The sequence below is a fragment of the Malus sylvestris genome, chromosome 5, assembly GCF_916048215.2.
Source record: "Malus sylvestris chromosome 5, drMalSylv7.2, whole genome shotgun sequence".
NCBI classification, from domain to species: domain Eukaryota; kingdom Viridiplantae; phylum Streptophyta; class Magnoliopsida; order Rosales; family Rosaceae; genus Malus; species Malus sylvestris.
This window is the reverse complement of record NC_062264.1, coordinates 26458003-26480819: the sequence shown is the minus strand read 5'-3', so window position 1 is coordinate 26480819 and position 22817 is coordinate 26458003. Positions and strand designations below refer to the sequence as shown.

Genomic DNA, 22817 nt, shown 5'->3' with positions numbered 1-22817 from the left:
TCCCACTACTTGTATTCAAGCTGCCAAGTATGAACATTGGAGAAAAGCTATGCAAGGTGAATTCAATGCACTTCAGTATGTTGGTACATGGACTTTGGTTCCATCATCCCTATCTCAGAACCTTGTTGGATGTAAATGGGTCTTTAGGATGAAAAAAACCTTAATGGTACATTAGAAAGGTATAAGGCAAGACTTGTTGCCAAGGGTTTTTAGCAGCAAGAGGGGTTAGATTATCAGAAACTTTTAGTCCAGTGGCAAAGCCTATGACAATCAAAATTCTCCTTACTTTTGCAGTCCAATTCAATTGGTTTCTTAACCAATTAGATAATAGCAATGCATTTTTACATGGTGACTTAAAAGATGAGCTCTTTATGCAGCAATCTCCTAGTTTTCTTGATTCAAATTTACTTACTCATGTCTGTAAACTAAAGAAGTCATGGTATGGACTCAAACAAGCCCCAAAAGCTTGGTTTGACAAATTGTTTGAAGCTCTCAGGTCTCTTGATTTCACAGTCTCCCTCAGATGCTTCTTTATTTGTTCTTCAAGCACTAGTTATTGTTTTAGTATATGTTAATGATATACTTGTCAATGGTCCAGATACTTCCACTTGCAATCAATTCATTCATAAACTTAACACTTTATTCCCAGTTAAGGATCTGGGTCATCTGCACTATTTTCTGGGATTGGAATGATGTACAACTGCTGATGGCTTATTTCTTCATCAAGGCAAATACCTACTTGATTTGTTGCAGAAAACAAGTATGGATGGCGCGAAACCCTGTTGTACACCTTTTGGTACAACTAAGTTAGATCTTAATGCCAACCATTGTCTAATCCCAAAGAGTACAAATAATTAGTTGGGGGCCTCCAATACCTTACTTGGACCACGCCAGATATATCATTTGCAGTCAACCAAGTCTGCAAATTCATGCATTCTCCCACTGACATTCATATGCTGGCAACTAAGAGGATTCTCAGGTTTCTTAAAGAAACCATTTCTTAAAGGGTCCTCTTCAACTTTCAGCATACTTTGATGCAGATTGGGCAGACTGCACCTTTGACAGGAGATCCACTAGTTGATTTTGTGTTTTTTTTTCTGGGTTCTAATTTGATAAGTTGGAGTGCTAAGAAACAACCTACAATGGCTTGTTCCTCCACTGAGGCTGAATAAAGATCATTAGCACATACTGCAACTGAGATTATATATCAGCTATTTCACTTGCATCAAATCATGTTTTCCATGCCCACACTAAGCATGTTGAAATAGATTATCATTACATTCGAGAATTGATTCTTGCCATTTTAGTTCAGGTGCAATATGTCTGCAGTCAGGATCAAATTGCTGATATACACTCTAAAAGTTTGTCCAAGAACAAGTTTCTATTTCTACAGTCCAAGCTCTCACTTGGAACCTTAAATTCTTTCCAGTTTGGCATGCATGAGGGGAGCGTAAAGATGAAGATGCCAAGTCATGACTATAGTTTGTTATAAGCTATTATTATTTGGTTAGTTTGTTATGAGGAATATTTGTACATGGCCAAAGGCTATATATTAGTGTGTGTATTCATTTGGTAATTAATGAAAATATTCATTGTACTTCCGCTGTAAGGATAGATTTTTCAATGTGACCAATATACGAGATGGTACGTTATGCATTATTATATAAATAATGAGATATATGTGTTACAAAATTGATAAATGAAAATTTTCGTAAGAAAACTGCTTTGAGAAACCTTCATCTTCTATAGAAAATTCTGATGTCTCTCTCACTTATCCACTGAACACACACGAAACAAAAACAGAAGTAAAAAAAAATGGAGCTTCGTCTCAATCTCTGCATAATCTCTCTGCTACTGCTCTCATCAAAATCAACGGCCATACAATCCGACGACGATCCGATAATCTCGCGGTTCCAACGATACCTCCGAATCAACACGGCCCACCCAAATCCCCAGTACCGCGAAGCAGCGGATTTCATTCTCTCCGAGGCCGAGTCCCTCTCCCTTGAATCCCAGACTCTCGAGTTCGTCCCCGGCAAGCATCTTGTCCTCCTCAAATGGCCCGGCTCCGAGCCCTCCCTCTCCTCCGTTCTTCTCAATTCCCACACCGACGTCGTTCCGGCCGAGCACGACAAGTGGGTACACCCCCCTTTCTCGGCCAACTTGGACTCGAACGGCGACGTTTACGCCAGGGGGTCCCAGGACATGAAGTGCGTCGGGATTCAGTACTTGGAGGCGATTCGACGGCTCAAGGCTTCTGGGTTTAAGCCCAAAAGGTCTGTTTATTTGTCATTTGTTCCTGATGAGGAGATTGGGGGACACGACGGTGCTGAGAAGCTGGCTGAATCTGATGTTTTCAAGGGATTGAACGTCGGAATTGTGCTTGATGAAGGTGAGCTAATCAGACCTTATGATACTGCTCACTGTTACTAGTTCTTGTTAATTATTTGTTGTTTGCTTGCTATTTGCTAGCCATATTATCATCTGGCTAATTGAAAATACTAGTGCTTTTTACGGTTTTCGATATTGCTAGTGATTTTATCATCTGGCTAATTCAAAAGAGTAGTGCTTTTTACAGTTTTTGTTATTGGTTTGCTATTGGCTAGTGATGTTATCATCTGGATAATTCCGCCTCCTAGTCAGTATCTGGTATTGAGTTGGTAATTGCTAGCCCTTGTGTCATTTGGGCAACTGATTTCACTGGTGATTTGTAAGTTTTATTATTGGTTTGATTAATTGGGTGTACTAATGCTTTCGTTGTGTTGGTTTGCTGTTTTCTAATGATTGTGCTATTTGGTAAATGGGTGTACTCGAAAAAAAAACAGGGTTGGCGTCGCCGACTGAGACTTACAGAGCATTTTATGCGGAGAGGTGTCCCATGTGGCTGGTGATCAAGGCTACTGGGGCTCCTGGTCATGGGGCTAAGCTCTATGACAACACTGCCATGGAGAATCTCTTGAAAAGCATTGAGAGTGTGAGGCGGTTCCGGGCTGCACAGTTTGATTTGGTGAAAGCGGGATTGAAGGCTGAAGGCGAGGTCATCTCTGTTAATATGGTGTTTCTGAAAGCTGGCACCCCGACTCCAACTGTAAGTTGAATCACCTTGGTGCTGGTTTCTTCATGACTTGATGCTGGCTTAAATGGAGTTCGTGGTTTAATAGAACTCTTACTTTTCTTGGATGAAAATAAGTTTCAGAACTGAAACTTATACATCAGTAAGGAATATTCATGTTTAGAATTTATTAATTTAATTGTTTGGAGGGACCCTGCGTAAAGCGGGAGCCTTGTGCACTGGGTACGACCTTTTTTTTTAATTGTTTGGAGGGACCTAAGGGAATTTTGTTACAATATGCTATACTGCATTGTTGATTCGCCTACACATGAATGAAACTGAATATTGTTGTTTGCTCCTTAATCAGCAGAATCACTTGTATGTGCTATTGAACTCATGCCTTCTTATAAATCTCACTCTCATCTTCTGGGGCTATACCGCTATAGTGTTGGAAAGGATTTTCATTGGAATTCTTAAATAATATTTTATTTTTTATAAAGAGAATTCTTAAGAGGTCGCACTTGGTGAGATGGCAAATGCCTTCGCCCATGAGCGGTAGGTCTTGGGTTCGAGACTTGGGAGCAGCCTCTCCATAAAATGGGGGTAAGGCTAGCCGACATTCACCTCTCCCAGACCCTGCGTAAAGCGGGAGCCTTGTGCACTGGGTACAATCTTTTAAAGAGAATTCTTAAACAATTGATTCATAGACACTTGTGACACATTTTAGTGGACATCATTACATTATCACTTCAGACATAAGCGTGTGATGAAATGTGCATGTATCACTTGATATTACAGGAGCAGGACGTAAAATGTTAAGCTTGATTTGGCAAGTGCCGAGATTCATTCTTGCAAAAGTTGGCAATGAAATTATCGTCTATGTCATAACCTGGGATCATAATGTTCCTCCCTTATGCAGTCATGATAACAACATCTCTGATGAAAAATGCTCTCCCTTTTTGTCTGCCAGGGTTTTGTAATGAATATGCAGCCATCTGAAGCAGAAGCAGGCTTTGATATTAGGGTCCCACCAATTGCTGATCAGGAGTCTTTGGAGAAAAGGATAGCTGAAGAATGGGCCCCTACTTCACGCAACATGACATTTAGGGTAATTAGCACATTGATCTTATCTTATCAAGTACAAAATTATTGAATACTTTAAGAACTTAAAAGTTATATACGGTAAATCAGTATGAAAAACACTTCAATATAGTCTGCTTTTATTAAATATTAAATACCTTAATAAATAGGCAGTACTAAGAAACCGATGTAGCGTTTACAATGGTTGCAGTGCACTAATGAGTGATCCTTTAACCTCCTGATCTTGCTTGATCAAATAATGGACACAAAGTTACAAACGGACCAGTGTAACAGTGTTGTAATGTCCTTCTGTTGTTGCTCTTCACATTGCCAGGAAAAGTCATCAGTGGTCTTTACCAAGTATTCTGTGTTTTAACTATTTATGATATGTTGTCCATTAAGTTTGTCCTAAGCTCTTAAAATGTTCAGGCTTTAGCCTAGGTGCATTGCATCAGTTAGAAGTACGGACTACTATGATTACGGAAGACATAATATTTAAAATTTTGAAAGCTTGTGCATTTTCATGCATACGTACATGTAGGCCTGATTTTCGGTCTGATCAGATCAGAAAATACATGTTTCCAATTCCCATTCAAAATGTTTTGAAAATGCATATCATTTCCAATTTCGGAATCGAAATTTCTTGATTTAAAAAATTATGGGAGTTGTATGACTCATCTATACTAAGATACAAACAAAAATTATTTCATCTCCATGACTTTATAGTTCTCCAGTTCCTATCCAATTTTATTCGGATTTCGGAATTTGGTTTCGGATTTGAATCGAACGGAATATTTTGGAATATTTCTCTACTTATCTTTGTAGCATGGGCAGTTCAAGCAGAAGGTTTCGGTGCTTGATAAGTCGGGGAAGCCAATCCTTACGGCAACTGACAGTTCAAACCCCTGGTGGGCTCTTCTTGAAGATGCTGTCAAAAAAGCGAATGGGAAACTTGGTAAGCCAGAGATTTTTCCTGCGTCAACAGATGCTCGCTACTTCCGGAATCTAGGCTTGCCAGCAATTGGATTCTCTCCGATGGCCAACACTCCCATTCTTCTTCATGACCACAATGAGGTGAGTAGCCAGGCTGATATTTTGGTTGTTCTGTTTACATTTGCATCCTTAAGCGTTTGTGAACTTGTCTTTCTGTGGTTTTTATTTTATAAGTTGATCTGCAACCAAGTAGTTTAACCATAAATTATCACCTTGTTGCAGTTTCTAAACAAAGACGAATACTTGAAAGGAATCGAAATTTATGAATCTATAATCAAGGCGTACGCGTCTTATGTCGATCATGGGAAAATCGCAGGTTCCCGAGATGAGCTGTAATACCACAACGCGTATGGATCGTTACTTGTCTCTTGAGACGATGCCTGGTGTTTTTGCATTGCTGTAATATATTGATATGAGAAATGCTTTGATACTGGATGTAACAATAAGGTGGAAGAGGAAGAACTTTGCCTCACAATGCACAGGGCCTACTATTTGCAATGCTGGTTGATGTGACTTTTACCCTTTAGAAAAATGGTTTCAGGAAAATATATTGGTTGCATGGTATCCCAACTTGGATAATGCTTGTGTTTCCGATTATGGGAAACCTACTTTGTCCCTCCACTTATGATTAATATACCTTTACCGTGCAAACATCAAAATTAGAACCGTTCATTTTATTTATTATCAATTAAAGATCGTATGTGCAAAAAGTCATTAAATTTGGAGATTTTCTAACCATTCATCTGCATCAAACAAGTATTATCCTTCCAAATTTACTTTTGGTTAAATATGTTTTTTGTACCATGCGGTTCGCTCCTCTGGACTTGTGTGTACCCTACTTTTAATTTCACTAATTGAGTACCACGAACTTTCAAAATTTGCTCATTCAGGTGTTGTCGTTAGTGCGCCCAACCGTAAGCGGGCTACGTTTCATTTGTTATTGGATAGTACTATCCACATACTTAAACTTCTTACACACTTCTTTCAATTTTCGATCTTCAGATTGAATGAATTGAAGATCAATGACAAAAAATTGACAAAGATGTGTGGAAGGTAAAATCAAATGCATGAATAGCAATTTCCATGTTATTTTGTCTATTCACAAAAGAAAATGAGCAGAAGAAAGACAAAAGAACAATAAAATTCACCCAAACCATAATGTTGTTGCCCAAATAAAATAGGGAACTTTAACGAAAAGCACCGGTACTATTCACTTTAACGAAGAATCACATTTTTACACTAAAAAATCAATCATGGTTGTGGATGCAAATTTCTTCCTCCTCGATCTTGGACGATTTTGCACCTACAAAACAATTAACACCTTAGGTTAAGGCCAAGAGCCTCACACGCCCACGATGAATGGGGGGGCTTTGGCCGAAGAACCTCCGATGCCAAAGTTAGAATTTAGAGAGAAAGAGTGTTTAGAGAATTTTGGGATTTTTGCCAAAGTGTTGGAATCTGCTTTTTGGTGAGAATGGGAGTATATTTATAGGGATAGGAGGTGACTAGGGTTTTTAGGTTTAATTTAGGTTTAATTAACCAATTTATTTGGCTATTAAACATAAAATGAATGTTTTGGTGGTTTTTGAATTTATTGGGTAATAAAAATGAAGAAATGGTGAAAAAGGTAGAAAAAGTGATGGATTAGGTTTTGAAATGGGGATAGCCGGCCATGTGGTGTTTTAGGGTTGAATTGGATGTATTTTGTGGTTATTTGGATATAATGGATGGTTTAATTGACAATTAATGGGTTAATTAGGCAATAAACCCATTAATTAGCCAATTAACATAATTTAAAAGGAATGTGTTTGAGAAATACCTTGTAGAAAGGATTTGATGAGATGGACTTTGAATTGTTACCTATTTTGGGCACTTCTGTCTTGGTTGATGGATGATTCTCCACTGCTCGCGTGTAGGAAACCCGGTATGCCTCGAGGGTATTTTTGTCCTCTTTTGTCCAAAAGTCCACGTGTCACCTAATGAATATTTTTTGCTCCACAAATGCCCCCACACCTGTTGGGCTGCTCGCAGAAAAGGGCAGCAGGTGTAGAGATCTTCTTGCTTTAGGAAACTTAAGATTGCTTCCTATTTTGATGTTGATTCTCTCTTTAATAGGAAATTAGATCCTTCTAGGAAAGGGAAATAAATTTCTCTCAAAGCCTATTTAAGTCCACCTTAAGTGGGTTATTAAATCAACTTTGGAGAGCGATTTATTCTACCCTACAAGAGAGAGATAGCTTAGAGGATATTTGTTCCCCCTCCTCTAGCAATCTTCTACATCTTGCCCGTGCAAATGACTGTCTTTCGTTGCTTTCTTCGTCTTCTTCGTGCCGCACCGATGTAAGAAAAATTTAATTTTTCTTGCCTTATTCTTGGATAGTGCTATTGCAGGGCAGCCATCGGGGTGGTGCGGCACATCGGCTGACAGGGGCCAGGAGTTGGCTCGGCATGGGCCGAGGAGATGTCGTGGCAGGGACCACTGCTTGGGCAGCTTGGCTTGGCTTGAGCCAAAAGGCAGCTTGTGCAACTAGGGTCGCGGATTGTGGCGTTGGGGCGCAGTGCTAGGCGAGCCGCATGGCTCATGTCCTTTGGGCTCTTGGACCTGACTCGGGCTAGGCTGGCGATTGAGAGAAATAAGGAGATTGCGGGTCTCATGGGCTGCTGGAATGTTGGGCATGCAGGCCTTCTGCCTGCTGGAATACTGGGTTGAGCTCCCCTGCTGAGTACCATGAATGTCGTTGGCTGCTTAGTCCTCTTTGCTGAAAGAAATGTGGGCTGCTCCAGAAAGAGGAGGTAAAGAGGATCAAGGCGGATGCATTGGCTAGTCTGATCGCTGTCGTGGAGCTTACTATGAATGAAGATGGAAAGAAGAGATCTTCCCCGCCTGCTCATGAGATGCCAGTTAAGAAAAAACTGAAGACTTCTTCTGCTGCTCATGAGGGTCCGCTTGCTACCGAGAGGTATGTGATTGACATGACTTCTTCCAATGGGAAGAAATGTAAGGCTGCTAGATCTGAGCATGTGGCGTCTTCCATGTTGAGAATGGCTAGTACAATTGTGGATAAGATTACTCAGCGTAAAGGTTTTATCATGCCCCCAGTGCCGAAGTCTGTACCAGGACGTTCTTTGGGAGCCAAGTCCGGTTCACCTTTGTAGAGACTTGCTATTATGAAGAGTGGTAAGGTGGACTCTGCTGCTAAAGTGGCGCCAAAGCATGCTCCCTTTGCTGCTGAGATTGATTCGCCTCAGATTCAAGATCTTAAGCTTGCAATTTCTGAGCTTCGTTTCGCTACTTATGCTAAGAAGAGAGTGGATGAGCTGCAGCGCGTCCGTGTTAGTCTGCTTAAGAAGAATGAGCAGCTGAAGGGTGAGAATGATGGGCTTGAGGTTTTAAGACCTTTTCTATTTCTCCGAAAGACTTGCTTGCTTTTACTTTTAAGGCTTCCATTGGTGAAGTAGTTGGAGAAGTTAATGCCCAGACTGGGGCAGCCAGGGATGAAGCGTCGGATGATGCCGCTGCTAAGAGCGTTACGACTGTTGAAGGTGTGGCGACCGAGTAGTCGTGGGATGTCCAAGCTGCTGTAGTGTAGTATTTTAGGTAGCCTTTAGGATTTTCTTTGTTTTTCCTTGTAGCTTTTGTTTTGCTTGAACTCTTTCGGCCTTTGCTAGTTGTTTATAAACATGTTTTCCTTTGTTTTTCTTCATCTTCACTTCTTTTGTTCATGCCCTAACCTTTAGACTTGATAAACCAGTGGCAGGCATGCTACTTTTTTATAAGCAAACAAACTCGCGTAGCCTATGCAGCCGTAGGTGTTGGTGTAGAACTTTGCAAAGTTGTTAGCCATAGGGTTGGCAGCCAGATGCCTTACTTACAGAAGCAGACAAGTCCGCGTAACCACTAGGCTGTTAACCTTGACTTTCTTCAATTCCGTAGGTTGCGTAGCAAGTATCACAACACTTTAGGACTTGGTGTAGGTTGTTCCGCGCTTGGCAAAAGTGAAGCTTATCGACTACGTAGCATGTCGGCAGTGGATAAAACTTCGTATATGCGCGCTAGCTTGTTTAACCTTTCACAAGAATGTGCGGTTGTATAAGTCTAGTGCGGCTTTACTGCTCGAAGGGCAAGCCGTAGGCAGTCTTCCGGAATCCGTAGGCTACCTTAGTGCACTCGGTAGCAGCTTTAGGATTCCAGGGCAGTCGTCCATCGGATGTACTGCGTAATGTGCCCTCTCCGTCTCTAGGGCCCGGTTCCCCACGGATTAGGCCAAGAGACCCAAAATCCTTCAGTTAGCTAAGCCTTGAAAAAGACCATTGCGGCTACTTCTAGGAATCCCGGCGCAAGCCATCGTGCATCTAGTTATACTAGGGCAGCCAGGCTCATCCACGTCTGGATATTCGGAGTGTAAAGTTTATCCTCCCGTCTTGGAGAGCTGACCCATATGGGTGTCCGAGAATTGGTTTACCCTCTTGCACTGGAGAGCATGGTTGGTCCCTCGGGGGGCGCAATTCCTGCGATAAGTCCCTAAGAAGGGCGCAGTCTTCTTTTGAAGTGCAAGAATGATTAGTTGTTGTAAGCATGCAGCCAAGCCAAGTTGTGATTACTTCTAAATTCCTCATTGAAAAACGAGTGAAAAGAACGAGAACTTTAGCTGTAAGGTAGGAACTGCATAACAACTGGATAGTCCTCAGCTTGTGAGGTGGTGCCCGTCGAGCTTATTGAGTCTTCGGGTTTTGATGTAGCTGGAAGTCACACATGGTACTTCTTCAGATTGCAGGCCATCCATTGCTTTTCAATCTTTTTGCCGTTTCATGGTGGCGAGGGTGTAATTACTCTTGCCCCCTACTCTGCTGATCTTGTACGGACCTTCCCAGATGGGATCCATCTTTTTGGAGCCTTCTCTGCCGGCAGTGATGAAGGCTTTTCTGCGTCGTCGACATGCAAATGCCAGAAGTCTCCATCGGGTGGAGTAGGCGCAGCTAGAGTGTGCTCGGCTACTTCTGAGGCATCGTTGGGCCGCTCTGTTGCGTCACCTAGGCTCAGCGTGAAGGCGCAGTAGGGAGATGTGGAGATGGGGCCATGTCATACGCAGCAGGAGATGCTCAACTGCCGGTATTGGGCCACTCTAAAGTTGAATCATTGAGCAAGGGTCGGCTAGGGCTGTGTGATGCGCAGCAAGAAATGGTACTCAATTGCCGGTACATGTTGCTCCTATGTAGAATCTTTTAGGGTGACGAGGACAAAACTTGCTTTCGAGTGTGTCCTTCCAGTGTTACGTTCGTCAGAAAACTTTACATCCGCCAGGGTCTACGCCTTTATCGTCGCGTGTCTGGATTGGGCAGAATAGTACGTCATGAGGATGATTGCATGCGTTTGAAAGTAAAACTTGTGCTTCTGGGTTGCAACAACTATCGCCAAAGTTAGCTTTTGAATTTTTAATAACATCGAGGAGAGCTTTTGAACTGTAGAATACAGGTAACTGTGGAATACAGGTAGTCGGGCCCCCATCTCTTCTCGAATGATGGTAGAGCTTATTGCTACTTTAGATACCGTCAAACATGTGAATAAGTCCTCCGCTGCTTCTAGGGAGGTGATGTCGGGTGCTTCTTCAAGTCCTTGAATGTGCATTGGCGAGCCTCATCCCAAAGTGCATACTTGCCTTTGTTGGGGTAGCGGAGCTCTCGGCTGCCCCCAGCCATGACTTGCTGGTCTAGGATGCTCTTCCATGTGTTTGGCTCGTCTATGCCGCAGATGCAGTACATGTGGTGCGTTCCTAGCAGGCGAGCGAGTTCTTCGCAGATTACTGGTTGAACTTGAGTTGGATTGAGTGACTGCTTCTCTCCGTCCGTCGTGCTGCCTACTCTGATGTGAGGTGGATGATGCTCCTTGTGGGCTTAGCCACGAATGAACACTTTGTCCGGAAGGTTGCTCATGTTGACTATCGGAGTGTGACCCCAACCGTGAATGTATGCTCATCCGTGGGCCTAGTCGAGAGTACACGCTCCTCTGCGCGCTAAGACGAGAGTATACGCTATCTCGGGGGCCTAATCGGGAATGTACACTGCCTGAACGTTCAGCTCGTGGCTGGTCGAATGGCTGCTTGCCGGGACGCTGCTAGAAAGGTTTGTCTGCCCTTGTCCTACTTCGGGATACCTCGTCCGGGGCACGTTGGATCCCGATGCGTTGCAAAAGTTGATTCACCAATGTTGTCTGTTGTGCATGGGCGCTCGTTAACTCTATGACTTGTCGAGACAAGTGTTGTTCGCCATTTGGATTGGAAGAGCTTGGAAGGAATGCGCCTCCTTGGGCAGTGGAAATGTGGTAGACTCCGGGCGCGAGATTTGAATTGGGAAATGTCAAATCCGCGAAAAAATGTGGTGAGAATGCCCCCGGCTCGATGGTAGGTCCGGATGGTTGAGATAGTCTTGGGTCGACTTGGGCTGCTTGGAAAGCCACTGGAGCAGGATGGGCCGTGAGAGTGGGCTGCTCGTCGGGAGCAGGCTGGGTCACGAGAGCAGGAGCAGGTTGGGCCGTGAGAGTGGGCTGCTCGTCGGGAGCAGGCTGGGTCACGAGAGCAGGCTGCTCGGCAGGAGCAGGTTGGGCCGTGAGAGTGGGATGCTCGACGGAAGCAGGCTGGACCACGGGAGTGAGCTGCTCGTCGGGAGCAGGCTGGGTCACGAGAGCAGGCTGCTTGGCAGGAGCAGGCTGGGCCACGAGAGTGGGCTGCTCGACGGAAGCAGGTTGGACCACGGGAGTGGGCTACTCGTCGGGAGCAGGCTGGGTCACGAGAGCATGCTGCTTGGCAGGAGCAGGTTGGGCCACGGGAGTGGGTTGCTCGACGAAAGCAGGCTGGACCACAGGAGTGGGCTGCTCGTCGGGAGCAGGCTGGGTCACGAGAGCAGGCTACTTGGCAGGAGCAGGCTGGGCCACGGGAGTGGGCTGCTCGACGGAAGCAGGCTGGACCACGGGAGTAGGCTGCTCGTCGGGAGCAGGCTGGGTCACGAGAGCATGCTGCTTGGCAGGAGCAGGCTGGGCCACGGGAGTGGGCTGCTCGACGGAAGCAGGCTGCTCAACGCGCGGTGCATGTGAATGCGAGGCTTGGGCTTGGGTCCACGTAAACTTGGATGGCACGGCTTGGGTCGTGGTCTTGGTACCGTGAGCCTTGGATGGCACGGCTCGGGCCGTGGTGAAAGCTCCATGGACCTCGCCACGAATGGCTACCGAAGTAGCCACCGCGGTGGTTCCCATGGTGGTCGTGGTGAAGGCACCATGGACCTCGCCGTGGGTGGCTACCGAGGTAGCCACCGCGGTGGTTCCCATGGTGGAAACTCGTGATGGTGATGCCGCTCCCCTTATTGTCGCATTTTGCCTCACAGATCTCCGCAATCCCATTTCTTGTATATTAGAATTTTCACTTATAGAATTTTCTAAATTTCTAGCCATTATATTTTGCTTATACGTTTTATCAAAGAACCTTTGCAAGTAAAAAATTCTAATAATAAGAACGTATGAAAAATATTCAAATGGACTAGAAAATAAAGAAAAAACATTTTTGTGCGAGAGTCTTCTACGAGTATGGATTTCAACTCTGAATGAAAGCACCAATTTGTGGATGCAAATTTCTTCCTCCTCGATCTTGGACGATTTTGCACCTACAAAACAATTAACACCTTAGGTTAAGGCCAAGAGCCTCACGCGCCCACGATGAATGGGGGGGGCTTTGGCCGAAGAACCTCCGATGTCAAAGTTAGAATTTAGAGAGAAAGAGTGTTTAGAGAATTTTGGGATTTTTGCCAAAGTGTTGGAATCTGCTTTTTGGTGAGAATGGGAGTATATTTATAGGGATAGGAGGTGACTAGGGTTTTTAGGTTTAATTTAGGTTTAATTAACCAATTTATTTGGCTATTAAACATAAAATGAATGTTTTGGTGGTTTTTGAATTTATTGGGTAATAAAAATGAAGAAATGGTGAAAAAGGTAGAAAAAAGTGATGGATTAGGTTTTGAAATGGGGATAGCCGGCCATGTGGTGTTTTAGGGTTGAATTGGATGTATTTTGTGGTTATTTGGATATAATGGATGGTTTAATTGACAATCAATGGGTTAATTAGGCAATAAACCCATTAATTAGCCAATTAACATAATTTAAAAGGAATGTGTTTGAGAAATACCTTGTAGAAAGGATTTGATGAGATGGACTTTGAATTGTTACCTATTTTGGGCACTTCTGTCTTGGTTGATGGATGATTCTCCACTGCTCGCGTGTAGGAAACCCGGTATGCCTCGAGGGTATTTTTGTCCTCTTTTGTCCAAAAGTCCACGTGTCACCTAATGAATATTTTTGGCTCCACAATGGTACTATTCACTTTACCTTTTATTTTGTCCTTATCGTTAAAACTCAAAGTTTTCAAACTCTTTTCATTAGTTTTCCTAATAAAATAAGGCTGTTATCATTGCTTCAAAATAGTAATCTTTAACTATTTAGTGTCAAAAACAAAAGACAGACGTAATTAATATTTTAAAGTGCTAATAACAATTTCAACAAGGCAAATATTAAAGTTTAGGTTAAGATATGTATAAAAGGTCACGAGGATAGTGATGGTGTTGGTGTGCAGCATATTTGTGTGTGTGACATGTTACATGTTATTAGAATGATTCTCGCTTGTGCATATCTCGTTCATTTTGTTTGTAAGTTTGAATTAAAATTTTGTTGTGCCTACGCTTTTCTTCACCAATGAGGGGAGTAAACTAGGTTTTAACCACCATAATATATTTGCTTTATGGAATTCGGTGAAATATTGGAGGAAACTATTTATAAAATTGGATTTTAAGATAAGAGACAAAAATTTATATAAATATAAGTGAGCCAAATTTCCACGAGTTTCTACCAATTTTTTATTTTGTCTTTCCAACTTCGAAATGGCGTTGTTACTTCTAAACGAGGGCGAATGCTTATAAACAAACAAAAGAAAAAGAAACAGCGGCTTAGATTTGTGTATTTTTGTCTTCGAAAAGTGTGTGGAACAGATTTTGCTTGGCTTTGTATATAATACATCGTTATGTTTTTGCAGCACCGTTTGGAATGGCTGCAGAAGATTATCACCAGTCGGTGATCCATGGACATGGAGTTCCACTTATCATCTTGAATCCAGGAATAGCACTACCAGCTAGAACAACTATAACGTAAGCGATGAATTTTTTAGACTTAGATCAAATGCCCCTGATATTAATTATTATAGAGAAAATTAGAATCTCCTACAAAATATATATATATATATATATATATATATCTTTTTTTTATATCTAACGACGCCAAAATTAATCCACAAATACTTAATATTAGCCTCTTCAATCAAATTCTACCTAACCCAAGACTAATCCAATCATAATCAGCCAACATGACTTGAAAATTTGTTGGCATCCTTTATCGTCATGTATGGCAAATAGACAACAAGCGAATGCTTAAACCTGGGATGCGTAGCCACTGGTATTCTCCATGTGTATCACTCCCGAAACACGTTAAAAGTTTGGCAAGTAAGCAAATTGCAACCTCAATACAATGACAAACAGAACTTCAATTACACAATGATGAATATAGTTAAATTATTTAATATTTAGTAATTTTAAAAAGAAAAATTAAATTAAATCTAAGAACTACATGTTAAATTAACAGGCCATGAATCACTGTGTCTTGCGCTCTCTTTTCGTTCATTTACAAACTGCAAGTTTGAATCAACATGTTTGTTAAGATGAATTCAAATTTCGTTACCATATGCAATTTAGATTACTCACTGTTTATTCATTTCCATTATTGCGTGTTCAATTCATTTGCATTCATGTTTTTAATTTAATTTATTTTTTCATGACTAGATTAATTTCAATCTTGTTTATTTTCAATTCCCTTCCCTTTTTCATTTGATCTTCACCTTCACCATTTGGTTGTTCATTCAAAGCCTTGCCTTCATGCTAGAGTAATAACCTAGGTCGAGAAAAGGTTACTTGCTCGGCCGTACAACTATTGGTAGAAGTTAAATTCAAAGTGCAAACACAATCACATTCACATCTTTTCTAAGTACTATTCGACCGGTAAGTCGCTCTGTGGCCATCCCTTGATGACCACCTTGATGCTCTCATATGGCAATCTTTCCATAATAAGCAACATACAAATGCTTGAATCTTCGCTCAAATCTCAACTTACGATGAATAAAAAGCATTGTTACATAACATAATGTGGTTATATGAGCTGCTTAAGGCTTAGCAATGTTACTACAAATGAAAGGCCAATTTTATGTAACATGAGCTGAACTCCATCAACAATCTAAAATGCACTGAGAAATAGAAGAAATTAGGTTCTCATTCTTACTTTTTTTTACTCCATTAATTAAAACCTTATTCCTTTTCAAATTTTGATCAAAGTTCTTCGGTTTTAATAAACGCCATTAATTATTCAAAAACAAAATATTTACATGTCAAGATAATTAGGTTTTATTTTTAAATATATTCATTTAGTGTTAGAAACGATACATTTGATATATTATATTTATGGCTAAACTTTTTATCATATATTTCTATTTCTAGTTTGTACCCATTTTTAATTTGCAATCATTCCTTTTAAAAGGAAAACTAATGAAAATGGCTTGAAAACTTTGAGTTTTAACGATAAGAACAAAATAAAAGGTAAAGTGAATAGTATTATGATTGACTTTTTAGTGAAAAAATGTGGTTTTTCATTAAAGTGAACAGTACCGGGAGCTTTTCGTTAAAGTTTCCTTTTTTAAACTGTACCAATTTTCTTTTAAATGTTAATTTGTACCCATATATTAATATCTTTTTGTCCCTTATTTTTTAAACTTTTATTTGTACTCATAATTTTTTTAATCTTTTATTTGTACCCATAATTTATTTATAATGTACCCTTTTTTTTTACAAATGTACCGCTTTGTTACATGTAAAATGTATCCCTATTTTTTTTGTAAGTACCATTTTTTAATGTAAAATCTATTTATTTTTTAATCTAAAATGTACCATTATTTTTTTTAATATAAAATGTAACCATTGTTTTCTATATAAAATGCACCCACGTTTTTATGTAAATGTACCAATTTTTTATATATACTAGCCTCTTGCCACACGCGTATGCATGTGGCAATTGACATTTTTATAATTTTTTTTATTTAAATAATTAATTTACATATTTTAAAAAAAATTATTTTTTTTTAAAAGAAATGAATTAATGACTTGAAACCCCCACTAACGTGGGAGGTTTTGTTTTTTTTTTTTCTATAATTTTAAATATTAAATTCATTCAAAATAAAAATATGGTTAAATACTTTAGCTTCTTTTGGTTCAATTGTAATTTATGAAATTATTAAAGGATAATTTATGGTATTTTGAATGTTTCATCATTTTAGGGTGCTCACTTTATATATATAGATAATGTAGCCAAATTTTATTATATAAATGTACTCATTTTATAAAAATAAAATCCCTTTTTTTAATAATCTAGAATGCACCCATAAGCAACTAAAATCCCTTTTTTTTATAATCTCTTTTATTATTATGTCATTTATGTAGCAGATGATGGACTTCAATCAAAAATCTAAAATACATAAGATTTGAGTCTATAACGGTTAGGAATCAGGGACTGCAACTAAACTATCCCTAAAAAAAATCTCTAAAATTTAATTGATAATATGAGTTAGACTACAAACCAAAACCCAAGATGACCTATTTATAAACCTTTAAGACTCTTATAGGAAAAAAATATAAACAAATAATAAAAAAACCGAGGACTTCTTAAAATATTAAAACCCCGTTTTGATTTATTAAACAATGTTAAGCTGCCAAATTCTGACCAGGCTCATTGCTTTCAACGAGTCTTGTAATTTTCGTTCTCTTCAAATCTATATATTATGGGCCTAAATATGACACGCCAAATCAATCTCTAATATTAGAAAGCCAGAAGGACATTTTAGTGTCTCAAGGCTTCATTAAAAAAAATTGGACCGAAAAGCCCCTTAAACAAAAAAAAAACTATAACTGGCTGAAAATAATGCAATCAAAATACAGGGATACTTCTATCACAAAAACATTAGAAACAAAACAGAATTAAAAATAAAAAGAAAAGAAAATAATTTCGTGGGGAAAAGAATCACCACGTCCAGCACGTTTGTTCAAACTGTATAGCAGTTCCGTTCATTTTTCAAACTCCCACGTCCATTTATGAAATCACGTCAAAGTTTGAATTGTTTATAGACGTGTTTTTGGGATTTTGGGATTTTAGGTTGCTAGCAGATCGTCTATACTTTCAATGGGATGTTTTCGATCATTTTAGCCATTGCGTTTTTTGGTACTGTCTTGGCAATTGAAGATATCATACATGGTTTGAGTGAGCGTGGGATCATCCAGTTATAAGAAAGGTTTATATTTGTGATACAAACTAATACAACCTAGGTTGTGTGCAGTGGCTGCTCATCTTACAGGAATTCACAGTGCCATCAAGATGCTAAATAGCAAAATTAGAGTGCTTCATCACTATCTTCTTGCTATGCAGAAAGGTACGCACATACTTATAGTATAATTACAAGGTCCAGAAGTCATATTTATAGTATAAATTCAGAGTTTCTCCACCCAATTCTGTATTATAATATTTAATGGTGTCAGTGTTGTCCAATCCCCAGCCCAATTCTGTATGGTCCTCCAATTTCATGTTTTCTTTGTATTCAGATTCCAATTGCATGTTTGGGAATCATCAGGGTTTCAGTTTTTGCTTTAATCTTAGCTGAAGGAAGATATAAAGGATGATGAGGGCAGTCGAGAAAAAAGATGATGAGGGACCATCAATTCACCAGGACTGTAGCGGCAAAATAGGATATGGAATGCACCAAAGCATCTCGGGGATTTACACACTTTGATTAGGTTTGTATCTTCGTTGGTTGATGTATTTTATTTTTTGTATTCAATTGCTGTGATTTTTTTCTTTTCTTTACACACTTTGATTAGTTTCTTAGTTTTAATAAGCAGAACAGTTCTACCATTTTTTCATTTTAATTATGCTCTTGCATGTACAATATAATCTGGGAGGAAGAAGAACGAGAAAGAATGCCACCAGTAGAAAACAAAAGAAGAAATCGGTACACAAATTACATATTATGGATTCTAAAGCAAAAAATATGAGTTAGAGCATGATTACAAATAAACGTGGTATATTTAAAAGATTTTTAAGGGTCCGTATCGCCCGTGAAAAATAAAAGGTCTAACAAAAGAAGAAATAGGCAAAGAAATTAAACATCATGGATTAATCTAAAGTAAAAGATAGAGGGACTTAGAGCAAGATTACAAATAAACGTCGTATATTTAAAAGATTTTTAGGGGCATGCAACGCTTGCGATTAATAGAATTTGTATGTCACGCGTAGCGCGCCATGATAAAAAAAAAATCTTTCGCATGCACAAGGCGCGTGCAAAAAGGCTAGTGTTACGTTAATCAACTTATATTTGGATCAAAATATGTAGAAGCCAGTGCATTTGAGAAGTTCTTCATATATCTCATTAGTACGAACATTGGCGATGCTGGAGGACTAAGGGACGCACAAACCACCGTGTGCATAGGTCGAATGTGCCGTCGATTTACACATGATCAACCCCAATGGCATGCGCGGTGCGCACCTCCCTTCACCATTTACCATCCCTTCAAGATCAATAAACCAACGACGTATCCAATCCTTCTGAACGAGGAACTTCTCCATCTCGTCATTAGATATGTTATGTTTTGAGTTAATCTCAGTTTACAATCTTAAAATTTTGTGTTTTTCAACATTTGGTACATAAAATTTTTTTTCATTCCAGAGTCATACATCAAGTCTTACTTTTGGGACAGTTTTATACATCCGTTAAGTTTTCTGTTAAAATTTCTGTTAACTGATGACGTGATGCCCACGTGAACAATAATTGATCACCACGTGTCAATATGGACCCACTTCAATATTAAAAAATTAAAAAAAAAAAAAACACACCCGTCCCTCTTCCCCGATCCCTCCTCCCTCTTCTATTCCCTCCCCCCCCCCCTCCCCCCCAACTCCTCCCTCTTCACCTCTCTCTCTCTCCAAGCACAGTCGATTGGAGCCCTAATTTCTCACTTTCACCAAAGCTCACCGCGATTCCCTAACCTTTATGGTCCTCCATGTCCTCCGAATCGGGAGCTTCGACCTCCGCCGACGAAACCCCCGAGCCAAACCCTAACCTTGACCATACTCCCAAACCCCCAGAAGACCAATTGGCCGCCATAGCATTGTCGGAGGTTGATAGCCACGGGAATGGCATTGCACATGTATCGGCCGCGGAGAACAATCACCAGGAGATCGAGAACGACGAGGAGGAAGTTCAGGCTAATTCGGTTGCTCCTGGTTTAGCTTAAATGGAGGAGGCGAGCGAGGGTTCGCCACGTGGCGGAGTCGGCGTTGGTGTTGTATGGGCGAGCACCAATTCGGAGCTGGAGATTGATGGGCCGTCGAGCCCTAGCAGCAGTGGGTATGCTGGCGATCACCAACACCACCACGAAGGCCGTGGGGATTCTGGGAATTTTGGGGACTCGGGTTCTGCTGTTCTCAGATGTGGTGGAGGAGAGGAAGGAGGTGGGTCAAAGAGGTGAAGAGGGAGGAGTGGGAGGGACGGGTGGTTTTTTTTTGTGTTTTTGTATTTTTTTTAATTTTTTAATATTGAAGTAGGCCCATATTGACATGTGCTCAATTATTGTTCATGTGGACGTCACGTCATCGGTTAATAGAAATTTTAACGGAAAACTTAACAGATGTATAAAACTGTCTCAAAATTAAAACTTAAGGTAAATTAAGATTTGAGGTATGACTCTGAGATGAAAAAAAATTTATGTACCAAATGTTGAAAACTACAAAACTTACGTGGGAGTAAACTTTAGATTATCCCTTATGTTTTTGTATCAGCTCTGCCATCTTGAGTTTACTCCTTTCTTGCAACACTTTCTGAAGGGCCAGGAAAACCGTTTGAATTCCCACCCAACTGAACAAAACGAATATGAAAAAAAGAGAGAAGCACTTTGCAATTCACCTGCAGGTAGAGCTTCAGGGGTTGCATTGATGATGAATGAGAATACTGAAGTTCATCATTTCTCGAAGTTATGAAACTTCATCTTCTTCTACCAATAATCCCCACACGAGCACACCCCGTCTTGAAAGTGATGGTACCGGATGGGATCTCTTATCACAATACTTCTCTCCTCAATATTTGCCACAAGTTTTGCAAATACATGACAGTCTCCGCAAATCCTTAGGTTTTTCCTGATCCTAACAGTCTTCCCCTTTGACAAGCTCATTAAACCAAAGACAATCGCCAATTTCTCGCTGTGGGATAGAAGTGAAACTTCCCTCTGTTCTCCCTCAAGATCTTGCAAAACAAAATTCGTGTCAGGAATGTAACCCACTGCCATTAGTCTATCAATCAACAAGCTCAGCTGCCTATTGATCTCGTCTATCTGTGGATGTGAGTCATCTCCCAAGATAAAAGCATGAATCTGTTTGTTCACTTCAATCCAACTGCACCCGGGTTCTTTAATAACCCCTCTAGCTTTCATGCTCTTTCTTACTTCAGTCACATCTTCCCATCTCTGAGAATTGGCGTATATATTTGATAGTAAAATGTAGGTTCCGGCATCATCAGGGTCCGTTTTAAGAATTTGCTTGGCAGCATATGCTGCTAGATCTACATTCCGGTGAACCCTGCAGGCGCCAAGCAACGTCCTCCATGTCACTGCATCTGGTTCACCTTCCATTTCTTGTATTAGCCTTGCTGCCTCATCAAGTTTCCCTGCCCTTCCAAGAAGATCAATTACGCAACCATAGTGCTCTCTTCCAGGATCAATCCCAAAAAGCTGCTTCATATTCTGGAAGTAGTACCACCCATCTTCTAAAAGCCCAGCATGACTACAAGCAAACAGAACCCCAAGAAGTGTGATGTAATTTGGTTTCACCTCGGAAAGTTTCATCTGCTCGAACAATCTCAGGGCCTCTTGGCTGAAACCATTTTGCGCTAGCCCTGCAATCATGGTGCTCCAAGAGATTACATCCTTCTTCTCCATCCTGGTAAAAACAGAGTTTGCATCTTCCAAACTCCCACACTTGCAATACATATCCAGAAGTGCATTGTTCAGAATTAGATCTTGACCATACTTCACAGCATGAACATGAACTTGTCTTCCCAATTCTAAAAGCGCCAACACCGTGCAAGCTCTCAAAACGCTTGTTAGCGTGGCCTCTTCAGCTGAAAAACCAGCCCTTTTCATCCTCTTGAAAAGGTTCAAAGCCTCATCACCATCGCTGTTCTGAGCAAACGCTCCAATGATAGAGTTCCAAACAACCAAATCTCCGGACACCATTTCATTGAAAATGCCTAGCGCATTGTGCAACTCACCCAACTTCGAGTAAACGTCAATGAGAGCACTCCGAACAAAGACGTCAGATTCCAACCCAGCTGTAAAAATACAACAATGAAGCTGCTTGAGATTTGACAACCCGTCGCAAGCTCTCAAAACCGAAGAATACGTGAAACTATTAGGCGAAACACCTTCTCTAAGCATCAAAACCAAAGACTCCAAGGCCTTGTGGTTGAGTCTGGCATTCGAGTATGCCGATATCATAGTCGTCCAGGAAACAACGTTTCGCTCAGGCATTTCGTCGAACAGTTCCTGCGCTTCCTCCAAGAGAGCAAATTTAACGTACATGTTGATGAAAACGTTGATTAAGAAGGTCTTGGGCTGGTACCCATTTGAGAAAACGTGTTTGTGGACGAGCTTACCCTGCTGAACAGCTCGCCGAGCCAAGCAGCACTTGACGAGCTCGGAGTAGACGACAGAGTCGGCCCAAAGTCCGCGCCTTTGCATGGCTTCCATGGCTATCATGGCTCTCGGGAGGTCTCTCTGGTAGCAGAATTTGGTGAACTGTTGGACCAGAGTGGAGGGTGGTGATTCTGCCACGTTTGGCATGTGAGAGCAAGGACGTGTAAATGGTTGCAGTGCTTTGCATTTCAACTTGGAGACAGGGATGGCTCTCATCCTGAGAACAGAGTGAGAACAGGGAACACGAAGGAAGAACCCTACTCCTTGCATTTGCATTAGCCTAATCCTAACCTATTTTCCTTCTCACTTTCATCACTTTGAGCTAACATCGCTTTGAGACACAGTGAGAGAGACAACGTTACTCCAATTTGCAAGAGGTTTAATAACTTAGTCGATTAAGAATATTCGTTTATGCGTCTGAAATTATAAATCACTTGTATCGAAGGGAAAAGTAACTTTAGTGGCATTCCATCTCTTATTGTCTGGCTCTACCATTTTATGTGAACTTAATCTTCTAAGAAGTGTCTAGAGTTAGCATGGGTATTCTACATGTTTATAATAAAAGCGTAACTAAACTAAAACGTTTCACTTAATAACATTTTAAAACAAATTTGAAATTAACGACATATACTTATTTACTTGGAAAATATTGGAATGAGTATTTTACTCTAATTCACGACTTTTATTGTGTTGCTTAATGAGTATTTTACTCTAATTCATGACTTTTCTTGCGTTTAGCAACAAATACATGTTATGCGACATTCATATTGCAACACATATTAATACTTGAATATTCAAGAATTAGAATCTCTACACTCATTATGGTTTC

At 40.6% G+C, this 22817-nt stretch overlaps 2 protein-coding genes and 1 long non-coding RNA gene across 5 annotated transcripts; 2 read left to right on the top strand and 1 right to left on the bottom strand.

Annotated features, from left to right (window-relative positions):
• Positions 1 to 1717: 1717 nt before the first annotated feature.
• LOC126621347 (uncharacterized) lies at positions 1718 to 5784 on the top strand. Of its 2 annotated transcripts, none has more exons than XM_050289785.1 (5): positions 1718 to 2392; positions 2826 to 3088; positions 4023 to 4160; positions 4958 to 5206; positions 5348 to 5784. In XM_050289785.1, exons 1-5 carry the CDS (start codon positions 1816 to 1818, stop codon positions 5459 to 5461), a joined length of 1341 nt encoding a protein of 446 aa, XP_050145742.1. In that variant the 5' UTR covers positions 1718 to 1815; the 3' UTR covers positions 5462 to 5784. The 2 variants fall into 2 exon arrangements, with proteins under 2 accessions (XP_050145742.1, XP_050145743.1); XM_050289786.1 differs by having other exon boundaries at positions 1719 to 2392; positions 4967 to 5206.
• Positions 5785 to 17429: 11645 nt separating this feature from the next.
• Positions 17430 to 18166, top strand: LOC126621345 (uncharacterized). Its single transcript, XR_007622891.1, has 2 exons — positions 17430 to 17679; positions 17904 to 18166. It is a non-coding gene; the product is annotated as an uncharacterized LOC126621345 (long non-coding RNA).
• Positions 18167 to 19948: 1782 nt separating this feature from the next.
• LOC126621328 (pentatricopeptide repeat-containing protein At2g03880, mitochondrial) lies at positions 19949 to 22481 on the bottom strand. 2 transcript variants are annotated; one of them, XM_050289759.1, is made up of 2 exons: positions 20206 to 22481; positions 19949 to 20120 (listed from the first exon to the last, which is right to left on the bottom strand). In XM_050289759.1, the coding sequence occupies exon 1, from the start codon at positions 22262 to 22264 to the stop codon at positions 20294 to 20296; it is 1971 nt and encodes a 656-aa protein (XP_050145716.1). In that variant the 5' UTR covers positions 22265 to 22481; the 3' UTR covers positions 19949 to 20120; positions 20206 to 20293. The 2 variants fall into 2 exon arrangements, with proteins under 2 accessions (XP_050145716.1, XP_050145717.1); XM_050289760.1 differs by having other exon boundaries at positions 19949 to 21838; positions 21949 to 22039.
• Between the last annotated feature and the right edge of the window lie 336 nt (positions 22482 to 22817).